Below are 15,563 nucleotides of genomic sequence, written 5' to 3' on the forward strand. Positions count from 1 at the left end.
GCCACATTTCAGAACTACAAGCACTGTCCTGCCGTGAGCCATTCCTCAGGCTCACCCCGGGAACCATCCAGCTACGCACAGTCCCTTCGTTCCTTCCCAAAGTGGTGTCACACTTCCATCTCAACCAAACCATCTATTTATTTATTTAATTCTTTTTAATATACCGATGCTCAAGACCATGTCTTATCGTACCGGTTTACATCAAACCAGGGGAAAAAAACCATAAATTATGAAAATGAAAGTTACAATGAACAGGGAGAATAATTCAGGACAATTGAAAGTAGAAGGCATTAGATTAAGAAAACGTTTTTTAAGGATATGCGCAACAGGCAACTATAAACAATTGTTTTGCAAGTCATTGTTAGTTGGGGAGAGTCTCATACTGGAAAGGCTAGAGAGAACAGCCAAGTTTTCAGTTTCTTTCTGAAGGAAAGAAGACATTACATATATATAAATACTGACTAAACTGGAGGAATACAATATATGATTGTCTCAGTCATAAAATATGACCAATAGATTTATAAATTCTTGAATTTATAAACCATCTCGCTACCATCGCTGGACGAGTTGAAGAATTCGGAAGAGGCTCGTATTCTATGCCACCTCAACATCGGCAGACACCTATCCAGATACCTGGAAATGTCTGAACCCGTACGAAAAACGGATCACCTATTCATCCTTCACAGCGGGAAGAGACCAGGGGAAGCGGCCTCGTGGGCAATCATAGCCCGCTGGATCAACGAAGTCATCAATGCGGCCTACGTAGAAGCAGGCAAGCCACCACATTTACAGGTCAAGGCCCATTCTACTAGAGCCCAGGCAGTGTCCTGGGCAGAAACCAGAATGCTGTCACCCGCCGAGATTTGCAGGGCGGCGACATGGTCCTCCATCCACACCTTCTCCAGATTCTACCGCCTGGATGTTCAGGCTCAGGAGGACACGGCATTTGCAAGGGCAGTACTAAGTGGGTCACGGGCAGCCTCCCACCCGGTTCGGGAGTAGCTTTTATACATCCCATTGGTCCTGAGTCCATCTGCTACATGCTAAGAAATGGAGAAATTACTTACCTCATTTCGTTTTCCTTAGTGTAGACAGATGGACTCAGCATCCCACCCTTGGCTGCCGTTACAAATGGAATTTCGAATGAATCAAGGGTAAGCCATGTTTTCATTCACCTAGGACACTCACCCTACTGGGTGTCGACGCTTTCCGGTTGAGTATACTGGCGGTCTCCAGCTATAGCCAATTCAACCAGATCAAGTTATAAAATTTAACCAAGTTATAAAATTAGTCAAGTTAATCAAATTAGTCACACATATATCCACAATGCTTTTCGAGGAGAATACTGAAGAGCTGCACTTCCTGCAGGGGTATATGTACTAGGGGCTGACATCAGATTGAAATCTGATCCGTCTTCAACTGCTATCAGGAGTACACTATACCCATTGGTCCTGAGTCCATCTGTCTACACTAAGGAAAACAAAATTATCAGGAAAGTAATTTCTCCATTGTCTCACTGGTTAAAAGAAACTATCTCTTTGGCTTATGTCGCTAAAGGCAGAGCAGTTCTGGTGGGGCTGAGGGCACATTCGATCTGTAGGGCCGTGATGTGGTCCTCATTACACACTTTCACCAAGCATTACCATTTGGATGTGCGGGCTCCGGAGGAGGTTCCGTTTGGGGAGAGTGTTCTTTGAGCGGGTCTTTTGGGTTCCCGCCCAGTATAGAAGGGTTTTGGTACATCCCATTTGTCTGGACTGATCTGGGTATATTCAGGAAAAGAAAATTGGTACTTACCTGCTAATTTTCATTCCTGTAATACCACAGATCAGTTCAGAGGCCTGCCCTGAGGATCTGTGCCGAAAGACTGCTGTATTTGTTTGCAAAGCAGAATTGCTATTTGTTGGCAAATTTTTTTTCAATTACTAATTTTTCATTGGTTTGTTCCAGTTAGTCAGGGGTATCCCTTTGGGAACGCCCTTCACAAACCTGGAAACTAGCGTTGAAATGAACTGGCAGCGATGACATCGCAAGGTCTTGCTGGAATGCCAATGGAAACATGAGAGAAGCCTTTCAGGCGGTCAGATAATGGGTTTATACCCAGTGATGCATACCAGGAAGTGTAGTGAGACAATTTTCTGTGGCAATTTATCCTGTTTGACAACTTGTGAGGAGAATATCTGTTTTGAAGAGTAGGAGAAATGCCCAAGCGTTGATAAGTGAGCTCTACAATCTCCATGCCGTGAGGTGTGGGGAGGAGTGGAGGGAATGTAGCAGTGATGCTCTATAATCCTGGGTGAAAAGCCTTGGACTGTCGCTCAGGGAAATTGGATTGCGAAGTGAGAGGTGCAGTTAACTGTACCGAGGTTGTCATGGCCCCTGTACTGCATAGATAACACAAGCTGCAAGTGGGCAAACAAATTCTGTGCCGCTGACCAGCAGACTGCAACTAATTTCTCTCCAGTGATGAATGAAGGCATATTCTGTAACGGTCATGACCATCTCAGTACCACACCATCATTCAGTATCCGTTGTCTACATTATAGATTAGATCTTTTCGGCTCGTGATGCATCTCTGGAGAAACAAGAGATGAGTGGTACCGTAGGGAATGCGTAGAGTAGGCCATGAGACCCATCGATGAGACAGGCGTCTGGAGCAATTCTGAGTGGGTTCGGATAAATGAACAAAGTTCTTTACTTTTTTTTTTTTTTTTTTGTGCTCCTGTTTGCAACAGATCATGTGTAGTGGGACCCCACATTGCGAAAAGGTTCATGATCTAAATCCTGCTGAAGTTCCCATGTGTGGGGGTCGAAAAATCCTTTTGAGCTTGTCCGCTCCAGGATTGGAAATGACTGGCAGATAAGTTGCCTGCAGTAGAGTAGTGGTGAGCCCACTCTAGCAGTTGAAATGCTGCTTTGTAAAGTTGCATGAAGTGGACCCTCCTTCTTTGATTATGTGTAACATGGTCACTTGGTTGTTCATGTGCGCCATGATTGTCTTCCCTGGCTATCGTCCTTGAGAGACTCGAAGGGTGTAAATTTCTTTCTTTCTTTCTTTTTTTTTTTTTTTTTACTGCTATCAGTTCCCGAAGGTTAATATGTAGTGTGTCTGTACGCAGACCATAGGTCCTGTGCATTGAATGCGTTCAGATGAGCTTCCCATAATATGGGGGATGCAACCGTGGTTATTCTCACTTGATGTCGAAGTGGCTCAGAGGGGAACTCGATAGTGGGAGTAGTCTCCAATGCAGGTCCCTTTCCGTGCTGGTGGGCAAGGAAAAATGGGTGTGGACGATGGATGTAGATATTGAGCCCATTGATTCTGAAGCCCCATTGAAGACTGCATATATGTAGGCATGTGTATGGGACCATGGAAGTGGTTGCCCCTCTTCTGCACTGTGAAGGAGAGTGGTATACAGCGTAAAGAGAGCTAATGTGTTCTTGGGAACTGTAAGTTTACATGGGTTCCAGCTTCGACGTCTCGTAGTTGATCAGGAGTCCATAATGATTTAGGTAAGAATTGTATGTAGAAGATTCGCTCGTAGTGGCATTGAATTGGACACTCTTAGGGGCCAATCGTACAGATAGGGAATCGTAGTACAGTTTGACGATAGAGATGTGCGCACGCCAGTGCCCTGCGTTTGGTTAAACTCTTGGGCCGAAGCTTGCTGAATGGAAGAACCTGTATTGGAAACATCGGCTGTCCGCCTGGAAACAAAGGTAGTCCCCATTTTCTGGTGGAAAGGAAGGAAGAATGGGTTTGAGAGAAGTTATCTTGAACCTCTCTTTTGAAGGCGTCCGTTAAGGGGACGCCCAGAAGTGCGGGCACCTCCCTGGCCTCATATGGAGAAGACTCCATTGACCCGAGGTAATGTAGTTCTCGGGTGGACAATGAGTGGACAACCGTTCTCCAATAGGTAACTACTCTATTCAACCATTAAAAAACCCGACTGGGTTTCTTTTTTTTTTTGTAGGTTAAGAAACAGTTGGTTATCGCGACTGCTTCGGGTTGCTAGCACGGTGGCTTAGTGTTTGTTGCTGAGAAACCTGCTATCTTAATGGTTGTTGAAATTGAGTGATAGTTGAAAGGAGGTGTTCGGTAAGGCACTGAGGCCGATGAGTGTTATGGGGATGTTAATGAAAGCACCACTGTTTTCTGCCGCGTGAGCTTTGTTACGGTATCATTGAACTGATAACCAAACACACTTTTTTTTTTTTTAAGACGACATGGTAAGTTTTCCCCAGTTGTCGTGGACATTGTCTCGTATGGCACTAGATGGTAACCATGTAAGCTGTATGGTTACCAAGGTAGTTGTTGCGATGTACATAAATATCTCAAGCCTTTGTCATGATTAAAGGATTGAGGAGGTAAGGAAGTGTCTGCAGAGGCTTGCTGGAGATATGGTCGCAATGCTTGCAGATTTTCAATTGTTGAGGCTGGTGGTCTAAAAGACCATAAACTGTAAAATATATATATATTTTTTTTGTGATGGGCATACCGTTTGGAGGTAGTGTCCCAGAATGGATTGAATTTCTTTTTTTTTTTTTTTGATACATGAGCCTTGCAACATGTAGTGTTGGAGGTTTGTTGGCCTGCACGAAATCGCAGCTGCGCCAAGGGTAGGCAGATTTGTGGACGGGCGTGAGTGTCGCTCTGTGCGCCCAGTTAGGCCTTCCTGCTGTCTTGCAGGTATGCTCTTGCTCTGTCATGTGTTATGGATAGGCTTACTGAGCGGTGGCCTCATGGATGGGCCTGCGCACCGGGGAGCGCGTGGTCTCCAGTGGCTGAATGGATGAGCCTGCACAGAGATGGTTGCCCGGATGGCCGGCAGTCTCATGGATAGATCGGTGTCCGCGCCCATGCGCAAGGTTGCCCCTTAGGTGTGTCGGCGGATGTGCCGATAAGCCGGGGGGCCAGAGGCCGTGCCGATGTGTTTGGGCGCCTGTGGCTGCACCGATACATGTGGGCACCGGTGGCCGGTTGGATGTACCTTCGAGGACAGCGTTGATGCGCCCGGGCGAGAGCTGTTGCATCGATGCGGCGGCGCTGATGTCTGATCTGCCCTGCACCTCGATCTGTTTGAGCGCTCCGGCGCCTAGATTGATGACTTGGCGCTCCGGCGGCTAGGTCGATGGTTGGACGCTCTGGCGCAGGAGTGCCCTTTAAATGCGCCAGTGGACATGTTGATGCGCTAGGGTGGCGCTTTGGTGTGCTTGCGACCGCGTTGATGTGCCTGGCGCTCGAGGTCTCATCTGTGCCGATGGTTGCGTCGATGCGCCGGCGGCCACGTCGATACACCAGTGGCGATGTGTTCATTTCTATGATGCGTCGGTGCACCGGCTTCGATGCGTTGGCGTCGATGCGCCCATGTTAATGTCTCAGCGCTTCGGCGGTTGTATTGACTCTGGCAGGAATTTTATTTATTTATTTTGCTTGGCCCGCATGTTTTAAAAGATGCGCCGGACTTGGCGCCCTTAGTGTGAGGAGGCTGGTTTAACAATGTCCCAGCCCCTGGTCGACAGCTGAGAAGCTCTCCCGACCTCCACTCAGTGCCTGCCCGGTGAATCGGGGGGTTAACTGAGGAGGTTAATTGAAGTCATCGATGATCCAGGAGAGAGAGGGTTGCCCAGAGATGTTTATACTATCTCTTGAGGGCAGGCTGTCTGTTGAATCCGATACAAGTCTAATCATCTGTCCCCCTCCCCCGACCTCCACTCTGTGCCTGCCCGATAAACCGGGGGGTTAACCGAGGAGGTTAGCAGAGAGAAAACATCCTGGATGGGGAGGGGTTGCCCAGAAATGTGTTAAAGTATCTCTGAAGGGCAGGTCGCTGAAGGAAATTATTTATTTATTTATTTTCTAGTTTGTCAAAGAATTAAAGCTAATGTGGAGAATAGAGAGCTCCGTGCACACCGTTGCGTGGAAAAAACCAGACTGAGGTACCTGATGTGATCCTGCCAGGATATAGTAGGGAGGGAGTACCTAGCTAAAAGTGTATAATAGACTTTGATAGCTCTGCCACTTAGTGGCACGGAGGACGTACCCATACAGCATGGCTAATTTATGCTGCTTATGTACGGGAAAATCTGAAATCCTCAGCTTTGTTTTCAAGTGCTTCAATAAACAGGCCCCTGAGTACCTCATCCAAATTCTTTCCCCTTAAAACACCCTCAAGGGAATTCCGGTCCTTCAGTATGCCCCTTCTTTCCCTTCCTTCTCTGCCGCCAGATTGTCCTGCATTAGACTCTACGCTTTCAGCTGTTATGCACCAGAAAATTTGGAACAAGGTATCACTAACCCGTGCCTTGAGCCATACTACCTTAAGTTCAGGAAAAAAAAGCAAAAGTGTAGCTTTTCAGCCAGGCTTTTCTCTGAGATCCACAACCTCCTTTTGAACTGCCAACTAGATATTGTTATACACAACTGGGACGCTAAACTATACATAATGGTGGAATATCAAATGTTCATAAAATAAATAAAAACTAAATCAAATGGTTAAACACATATCATCCCAAAAGAATAAATAATAAAAAAGATATGTACCAAGCTTAATCAACTATTATGTCATAAATTTTATTACAAATAAAATATGCACTTATTGCCCCCCAAAATATAACACAACTGCAATACAGGACAAATACAGCATACGCATAAGCAAGACTTTACCAATATATAAGCATATAAACATAGAAATGACAGCAGAAGAAGACCAAATGGCCCATCCAGTCTGCCCAGCAAGCTTTCACACTTGTTTTGTTTCTCATACTTATCTGTTACTCTTGGCCCTTAGTAACCTTATGGTTCTGTTTCCCTTCCACCCTCGCCATTAATGTAGAGAGCAGTGCTGGAGCTGCATCTAAGTGAAGTATCAAACTTAATTGGTTAGGGGTAGTAACAGCCGCAATAAGCAAGCTATTCCCACGTTTCTAGGTAGACTGGATGTGCTGATCGGTGCTCTTCCACCGGTGGAACCGAGGATACCAGTATGTCCACCGCCTTCCACACCGATTCCTTTGTCATCGGAGGATGAAGAAACACCGATACCTATACCGCCGTCTGGGATCTTGCCACCGACTCACCTGTGCTGCCATCGGTACCGCACCATCCTCCATCGGTGCTGCCGTTGGTGCCTCCTCTGCCATCGGTGCCTAGGCCTGATCCTTCAGGGCTAACACCATTTCTTCCCTCTGGTGATCCTATGGGAGCTGGAGATCAGCCTTATGATCCTTGGACCGATGACTTTTCCCAGGATTCTAATGATCTGCCTTCAGAGCACTATCCTCCAGAGGATCTCTCCTTTATTAATTTCATAAAAGAAATGTCTGAAACGATTCTATTTCAGCTTCAAACGAAGAGGACTCGAGGCAAAAGATGCTGGAAGTACTCCAGTTTCTTGATGCTCTTAAGGAGATCATGCCTATTCCTATTCATGAAATCCTAATTGACCTGCTGAAAAGGAATTGGGAGCAACCAGGCTTGGTGCCACCTGTCAACCGAAAGACTGATGCCACCTACCTTGTCCAAGACAGCCCCTGGGTTTCAGAGACCACAGCTGGATCACCATTCTGTGGTTGTGGCGTCAGCCCAGAAGAAGGCAAGACGTTCTAAACCTCATTCCTCCATACCTCCAGGGAAAGAACAGAGGTCCCTGGATGCATTTGGCAGTCGTGTCTTCCATAGTTCAATGCTCATTTCCCGCATTGCTTCCTACCAATTATACATGACCCAGTATAACAGAGACCTTTTTAAGAAGATCCAAGATTTCTCTGAATCTTTACCAGAACAATTCCAGGATCAACTCAATGCTTTGGCTCAGAAAGGCCTGGATGCTGGCAAGCATGAGGACCGCACTGTTTATGATATTTTTGACACTGCCTCCAGAGTGTCCGCAGTGGGGATTAGTGCAAGACGGTGGGCCTGGCTGAAGTCCTCAGACTTACGACCAGAGGTGCAGAACCGGTTAGCAGACCTCCCCTGCACTGGAGATCATCTCTTCGGGGATAAAATCCAAGAAACAGTGGCACAGCTAAAGGACCAATGTGAAACGCTACGCCAGCTTTCCTCAGTACCTTCTGATTTCTCATCAGTTTCTAAGAGGACATTTCGAAGGGACTCTAAGCGACCGTCTTTCAAGCCACGGAGATATTATCCTCCTGCCACTCGAGGTCGTCCTTCCAGACATTACCAGAAGGGTCAATCCAGGCAAACCCGACCTCAGAAGGCCCAGCCAGCCCCTCAACCGGGCCCAGCTGCTGGGTTTTGACTCCTCGCTAGAGAGCATAAGCCAACCTCCTCTATCGTCCGTACCAGTCGGCAGTCGACTGTACCATTTCACCAACATATGGCACACGATCACTTCAGACCAGTGGGTCCTAGCTGTAGTGTCCTAGGGTTACCACCTCAACTTCCTGACTGTACCAGAGCACTCCCCACCTCAGCCGACGTGGGGGTCAGCTGATCATTCCTCTCAGCTGGAGGAGGAGGCTTCTGTCCTCCTCGAATCCCGAGCAATAGAACCGGTGCCCCTCTCCCAACAGGGGCAGGAGTTCTATTCTCGGTATTTTCTCATCCCAAAAAAGACAGGGGGCATTTGTCCCATCCTGGACCTAAGTGCCCTGAACAAGTATCTGCACAGAGAGAAGTTAAGAATGGTAACCCTGGGTTTCCTACTCCCTGTACTGCAAAGGGAAGATTGGCTTTGCTCTCTAGTCCTTCAGGACGCGTATGCACACATTGCTATCACTCCGTCTCACCGAAAATTCCTTCGGTTCCTAGTTGAAATTTAATGTGGACAAGTGCAAAGAGATGCACAAAGGAGAAAAATAATTACATGATGGAAATCCAGGAAAGGGATCTTGGTGTCATCGTGGAGAATATGTTGAAATCCTTTGCTCAATGTGTAGTAGTGGTCAAAAAAGCAAACAATGTTAGGAATTATTAGGAATGGAATGGAAACTAAAATGAAAAATATCATAATGCCTCTCTATAACTCCATGGTGCAGCCACACCTAGAGTACCGTGTGCAATTTTGGTCACCGCATCTCAGATATAGCTGAACTGGAAAAGGTTCAGATAAGGGTGAACAAAATGATAAAGGGGATGGAACAGCTTTCTATGAGGAAAGGCTAAAAAGGTTAAGATTCTTCAGCTTGGAGAAGAGATGGCTGAGGGTAAATATGATAAAGGTCTATAAAATCCTAAGTGGAGGGGAATGGGTAAATGCTTTACAAAATAAGGTTAGGGTACACATGAGGTTACTATGTATGTTTAAAACAAATTGATGAAAATATTTTTTTTCTGAATGTACATTAAAGCTCTGGAACTTATTGCTGGAGGATATGATGAAGGCAGTTAGCACAGCTGGTTTAAAAAAAAAGGTTTGGCCATGTTCTTAGAGGAAAATACATAAACTATTATTATCCAGACTTAAGGAAAGCCGCCACTAATCCCTGAGCATAAGTAGCATTACTTTTGGGATCCTGTGAGGTACTTGTGAATTGGATTGGCCACTATTGGAAGCAGGATACTGGGCTTGATGGACCTTGGGTCTAATCCAGTTTGTTGCCATGCTCAATATGGTAAAGTGGATATAATAATATACTCTAGTGTTCTTGCTACGCCCAACAGAGCCATGATATTAGTCTTTTTTTTTTTGGTCATCTTACTTTATTCACTCGAAGTGCATTTGCAAGTTTCTTGGTTCTTGCAGGCAAATCATGGGCTAATGAAATGACGGCATGGCCTGTTGAGTGCCTCCAGCCTAGTCCCTGCCTTCTAGCCAACAAGAGCCTGAAGATCCTGCTCTTCCTCACTCAGCCCTGATGTGTCTGTCACTCAGCACCTTCCCAACCTTTAGAGAGAGACAAGCTAGCTGCCCCATAGCCCACGAGAGACAAGCCCCAATGTTAGCATAGTTCCATCATGAAGCATGAAACTCTTCCCTCCCTCCCAGATTCTGAGGCTGTGCTTCTGACTGCTACCTCCATCTCTCTTTATCCTTGAGCTTGAGTCCTGAATCCCTTCTCTTTCCCCTTGTCCTTCCACTCGACCTCTGTTTCCTAGCTGAACCTGCAGGGACACAGTGCCTGTCTTACTGGGAGACTGAAGACCCTTCAGTGTGGAAGCTATATGGATGTACACTGATGTCCTGTTTTAATCTTTTTTTCTATTCAGAGCTGACTGCAACCATCCCAGTGTTAAGCATCTGCCACAAAGGGGGCCACCTTCTGTCTAGACCCAGGGCCTGAGGCATCCCCTGCTCGTGGCCTGAAGGGAAGCAGGTGGAAGATGGCCTCTGTGCCAGTGTATTGTCTGTGTCGGCTGCCCTACGATGTCACCCGTTTCATGATAGAGTGTGATGTGTGCCAGGACTGGTTTCATGGCAGGTGAGAGGAAGCTGCTAGTGTTAAAATCTTTTGTTTGGATCTTTGGATGTTTCTGTCGAGAAGCAAAGAGGTTGGTTCCACCAACTAGAGAGAAGAATCTGGTAGCACCAATTGCTCAGTATTGCACTGTAAAAAATGAAATGTCTCAGTTTTTGCGAAGCAAATGCTGGCTTTAATTTCTAATAATAGAATTAAGAAATCTGTTACAGTGGTAGAAGAGAGCAGATGGAAAAGCTAGCAGAAGAATCCATCTCTGCTACCTCCCTCCCCCCCCCCCCCCCCCCCCCCCCCCCCCCCGTGATTACAGTATGAAATAAGTTTACTTTTTCAAAAGTACTTTAAAATAAATTACAGAAACAGAATAGAGACAATACCACTCTGTATTCTTATAAAACCTTTGAACCTAATGGATCACTGATCATGAGAGTACAGAGGGGCCACAGCGCTAGCTTGTGATGCTTGCAGCTGCTCCTATTCTTCAGCAAGAATTTCTTATGTGAACAGGAAGTCTTGGTGAGGAGGAAAAACTATTGAGAACACAAGCTAGTATTGTGGTCTCCATCTCCTGGTACCTATATCCCTCCTCTACTCCTTCCACCAGTGCCATTCCCTCTCCACCCACTTGCCAGTGCTGTAGCCTGTCTCCCTCTTGCTCACCTGCCAATACCTGTGTGTTTCTTCTCATTTTCATCAGTGATACTGCCATCTGCTGGCCTTGCATTGCTGTCTCCTCATTCCTATTCTGTGCCTGCTGAATCTACCATCTCACCAGTGTTAATAATACCAGCCCTCTTTCTCCCACGTATTCAACCCCCTCTCCACCCCACATATGCTGTCTTGACTGCCTGCCTTCCTTCACAGTTCTGCAGCTGTTGCTCACAACCTCCCTCACCTCCTCTCTGCCCTGTTGAGACTGCCATGGAGGAGAAAGGACTAGACCTTGAAAGCGGGGTGGGGACAGGGAAAGAAGGGTAGGTACCTGAAGAAAGGTCAGGATTAGCAGGGGAGAAGACCCAGTAGAAAAGAGGGAATGAAAGAAGAAACTGTGGAGCGAAGGATCTAAGACCCTGGAAAGGACTGAGTGGGAAGAGAGAGAGAGCTCTGATGGAGGGGGAGAAAGGAAGTCTCTGAAGTGATGGGGAGAGGAAGGTGGAAGAGCACAGATGTAAGAAGAATTGAAAAATATATTAGAGTGTGCACAGGGGGCTGGAAGTGTAATAAAGGAGTCAGGGGAGGGGGTTGCGAAATTGGAAGGCTAAAAAGGATGAAGAGTACCCTCACTGTGCAGCCTCGAGCCACAGCAGCCCATTCCCTCTAAGGAAATGAAAGGAGAGGGAGCAAAAGGCTTAGAGCAGGGTTTCCAAAACCTGTCCTGGGGGACCCCACAGCCAGTTGGGTTTTCAGGATACTCACAATGAATATGCATATGAGAAATTTTCATCATATGGAGATTCAGTATATGCAAATTTATCTCATGCATATTCATTGTGGGTGTCCTGAAAACCCAACTGGCTGTGGGGTCCCCAGGACAGGTTTGGGAAGCCCTGGCTTAGAGGAAAGGTCAGGAGAGAAGGTTGCTCATGGAAGGAGAAGAGAAGTCAATGAAAGGGGAGAGATGTGAAGGAAAAGGAAAAATGGTGGAGGCTTGAGAGAAGAAAGGGAGAAGACAATATGGGAAATAATGACAGTAATGGAGCAAGAATATTTTCTGTGAAAATAGAAATAAAGACATTCTAACACAGACAAAGAGGAGGTGACAGCTGGGATGGAGAGCAGAAAAAAGTCAGTATTGAAAGATTAGAAAAATGTTTATGCAATCATTCTTATTGAACATAATTGCTACACAATTTTGACTCATTGCTACACATTTGTTTGTTAAATATTCTCTGCTTGTACTGAAAAGCTAATAATGTTGCCTATAGTGGCCCTTCCACCTGAATCACCTTACTATAGTGCATTATCTGCAATCTCTTGTCCGAAGGGATGGATCTGATTCATGATGAAGAGGTCTCGCCCTGGTGATAAAGCTCCTTTCATTATGAATCCTTATCTTGCAACTTAGATACCCCACTTGGTATCAGCAGTGTATCTTTCATATTCTTATTTTTGGGTGTAGAAACGGTCTGTATGTGTCTAGTAAGAATATGGTGGCCCTGAGCATGCTGATGTCCAGTGGCATTTGCTTTCTATTCTTTTTGTTTTAGCTGTGTTGGAGTTGAAGAGGAGAAAGCAGCTGAAATTGATCTCTACCATTGTCCCAACTGTGAAGCCCTACATGGCCCTTCTGTTTGTAAGTAAAATATACAACTTGTTGGAGGAGAATGGGGGTGGCACAAAATACCCGCACTTATTCACACAGTGGCTAGGAAGTTTATCCCACTAAGGTAGCAGGGTGCCTTGTCAAGAGCTGCACAAGAACTGTTCAGTACTGCTCTCTTTGGGCTTCGGCTTATTCACGTAAAACCCTTTTCTTATGCTCGAAAGTGGCACTTTGAAAATCAAAGTACCTGCAGTCTTTAGCCCTACATAGTCTGTTATAAGGTTTATATATTATTTACTTTACCCATATTTAATTTTGGTATGTATAATTTAATTTTGTTTTTCCTAGCATGTAGACAGATGGACTCAGGACCAGTGGGATTATGCTCCCCTGCCAGCAGATGGAGACAGAACAAGCTGACATCACAGTATATATAACCCTACAGTGACCCCAGCCTGCCAGTATTCTCTGTCTCCAGCAGATGGTGGACGTGCCTCTCCCTATGGGGATTGCTTTGAGCTTTTTGAAAGGAGAAATTTGAAATTCTAAATTCAGGAAAAGAAAGCCCCGCTCTCCTGCAGTGATACCTAAAGGTCCCTCCCCAGTTGAGAATTCCTGAGGCAATTTCCGTGTCCTTCAGAGGTGTGCCTTGGTCTGGTAGCTGGGTTTCCTGGCGTGGACTTAGCTGCTAGTTCAGCTGAAAGGCAGTGGGTTCAGGAGGCCGAGCGTGGTGGTGAACGCAGACGCCCTCTCCCCCCGCAGCTGGAGACAGTCTCTGTATGCAGCCAGTAAGTGCTGAGCTCAGGTGTCAGGTTTGAAAAAAAAAAAAAAAGAGGAGAGAGTTTTACCTGAATCAGAGAACGTTAGAGGGGTTTCAGGATTTCCTCTGTTCTTGGTGTGCCATGCCGATGTTTGTTCCTGCTCCCATTGGGGTTGGGGAACTGGGCAGCCTGGCGGGTTGAGCGGCCCCCAGTGGTAGGCCGCGGTGGCCGTTTTCGCACGTTCTTGTGCGTTTCCTGCTGCCCTCTATAGGCTGTCAGTGTGCGTGGTGTGTCGGCTGTGCGCACGTGTTGTGTTCTTGGTTTTTGGGCGTACTTTTTTACGCACTTAACTTTGCGCACAGGTTGTGCGTGCGCCGGGCTGCGATTTCTTCTAGGCGCTTATTTTTTGGGCACGTTTCTTTTTTGAGCGCGAGATGTTCTGAGACATGTTTACTGCAGCGATGGCACTAGTAAGCAAGAAGCCTAAGCGTCTTCCTATTTGTGTTGTCTGTCATATTAGGGCTTCTTGGCCTGACCTGGCTTCTAACCTGTGTCAGTACTGCTCAGATGCTCAGGGAGAGTTGTCTTCCCCGGAGTTTGCTAAGCCTGGCTCTTCCCATTCTGATGATGGGTTGGTCAGGGCCTTGACAGGAGGGATGCCACATTCTGCTTCTCCCTTGACTGGCTTTCAGCTGGTGAGGGCAGTTCTGTAGGACCAGCTCCAGTTCCTTCTGGGATTGGTCTGGACCCGGCTGCTTTTTCTTGGGTGGATCTTTTTTAAGGCTTACAAGCCTTTCTTCAGGTGCAGTCTTCCGCTCCCCCATTTCTGTCCAACCTCAGCTGGTGGCTCCTCCCTCTTCCAGTCCTATGCTTAAGCGCTGAGGCTCGCCTCAGCTCCCTGTGGGTTTTCCTGACAGGAATCCAGATGGCACTGATGATGAGGTTGATCCTCATTCCCTGGAAGATGGGGAAATTCCTCCAGGGCTGGAACCGTATCAAACCATGTTGCTGTTCTTTATAGAGATGAACTGCCGGCCTTGTTTTCCCAGACCTTGAAACAGTTGGGTGTTCCTGGTTCGGATGCTATGTTAGAGCCAAGGAAGAATCCAATTTGGTTTCCTTACGTAAAGCCTCTTGTTTTTTCTCGGTGATGGATGCCATCCAGGAATTGATTGCTCTGGAATAGGATGCCCCAGTGGCAAATTTTAAAGGGGGTCGGACATTGGAAGGCCTGTACCCCCTGGATCCGGCTGTGAGAGAGCATTTGCATTTTCCCAAAGTGGATGCTCTTATATGTGCCATGGCTAAGTGAATGACTATCCTCGTAGAGGGAGGAGCGGCCTTGAAGGATGTACATGATAGAAGGATTGAGGCTATTCTTAAGCAAGCCTTTGAGGCAGTGCTGATGAATTTACAGATTGCCTTCTGTTGCGCCCTAGTAGCAAGATCTTGTCTGCTTCTCTCTCAGGAGGTTGATGAGCCTGGAGGTAATTCCAGAGTGGTTCTGGAGCTTGCTGCTGCCTTTTTAGCAGACACAGGCTATGATTTGGTCTGGACCTCAGCCAGAGGAGTGGCTTTGGGGTAGTGGCCATGCGTCAACTCTGGTTGCAAAATTGGCTTTGGAGCTGTGTCAGCTGACCAATCTTACCAGTATGCCCTTTAAAGGCTCACTGTTGTTTGGGAGCGAGTTGGAGAAACTGGCCAGTAAGTGGGACGAGTCTCCGGTGCCTCAGTTGCCGGAGGATAAGAAATAGTTACAGCGCCCCTTTGGTATGAGGATTCATTTCCGGGGATCCAGGCGTTTTCGTCCCTACAGAGGGATGACTTTTCAGCGGACTCGGCCTTTCGGTAGGTTTTCATCCTTTCGTCCCAGCAGCCCAAGAGAGGAGCGGGCTTAGATGGTGGACCTTCCCGAGCTTCCTAAGAAGGTTTGCAGACCCACCTTCTGGAACAGGAAATAGGGGGATGTCTCCCTCTCTCTTATTGGAGGTGGGTCAAGATCACATCGGACCAGTAAGTCCTGAAGTAATATGCGAAGGGTATGCACTGGAAATTTGCAGTATTCCTTGGGATATGTTCATGGTGTCCACTTGCACTCCCCACAGAAGAAGCAGGCAGTGAAGTTCATGCTTCAGAGGCTCCTCAGACTGAGGGCT

General features: G+C 46.8%; 1 protein-coding gene across 8 annotated transcripts in view; it reads left to right on the forward strand.

Annotated features, from left to right (window-relative positions):
* The window catches only part of PHF8 (PHD finger protein 8), a 288,114-nt gene that overhangs the window by 20,699 nt on the left and 251,852 nt on the right, over nt 1–15,563 (forward strand). For 5 of the 8 annotated variants that reach the window (XM_029607902.1, XM_029607898.1, XM_029607908.1 and 2 more), the window contains 2 exons: nt 10,175–10,386; nt 12,591–12,676. In XM_029607902.1, the coding sequence (XP_029463762.1) occupies nt 10,289–10,386; nt 12,591–12,676 (184 nt within the window). In that variant the 5' untranslated portion in view covers nt 10,175–10,288. Of the gene's footprint in view, nt 1–10,174; nt 10,387–12,590; nt 12,677–15,563 lie in introns of those variants that run through there. The other 3 variants (XM_029607918.1, XM_029607922.1, XM_029607913.1) reach the window with 2 other exon arrangements.

Source organism: Rhinatrema bivittatum, chromosome 1 (genome assembly GCF_901001135.1).
Source record: "Rhinatrema bivittatum chromosome 1, aRhiBiv1.1, whole genome shotgun sequence".
Taxonomy (NCBI): Eukaryota; Metazoa; Chordata; class Amphibia; order Gymnophiona; family Rhinatrematidae; genus Rhinatrema; species Rhinatrema bivittatum.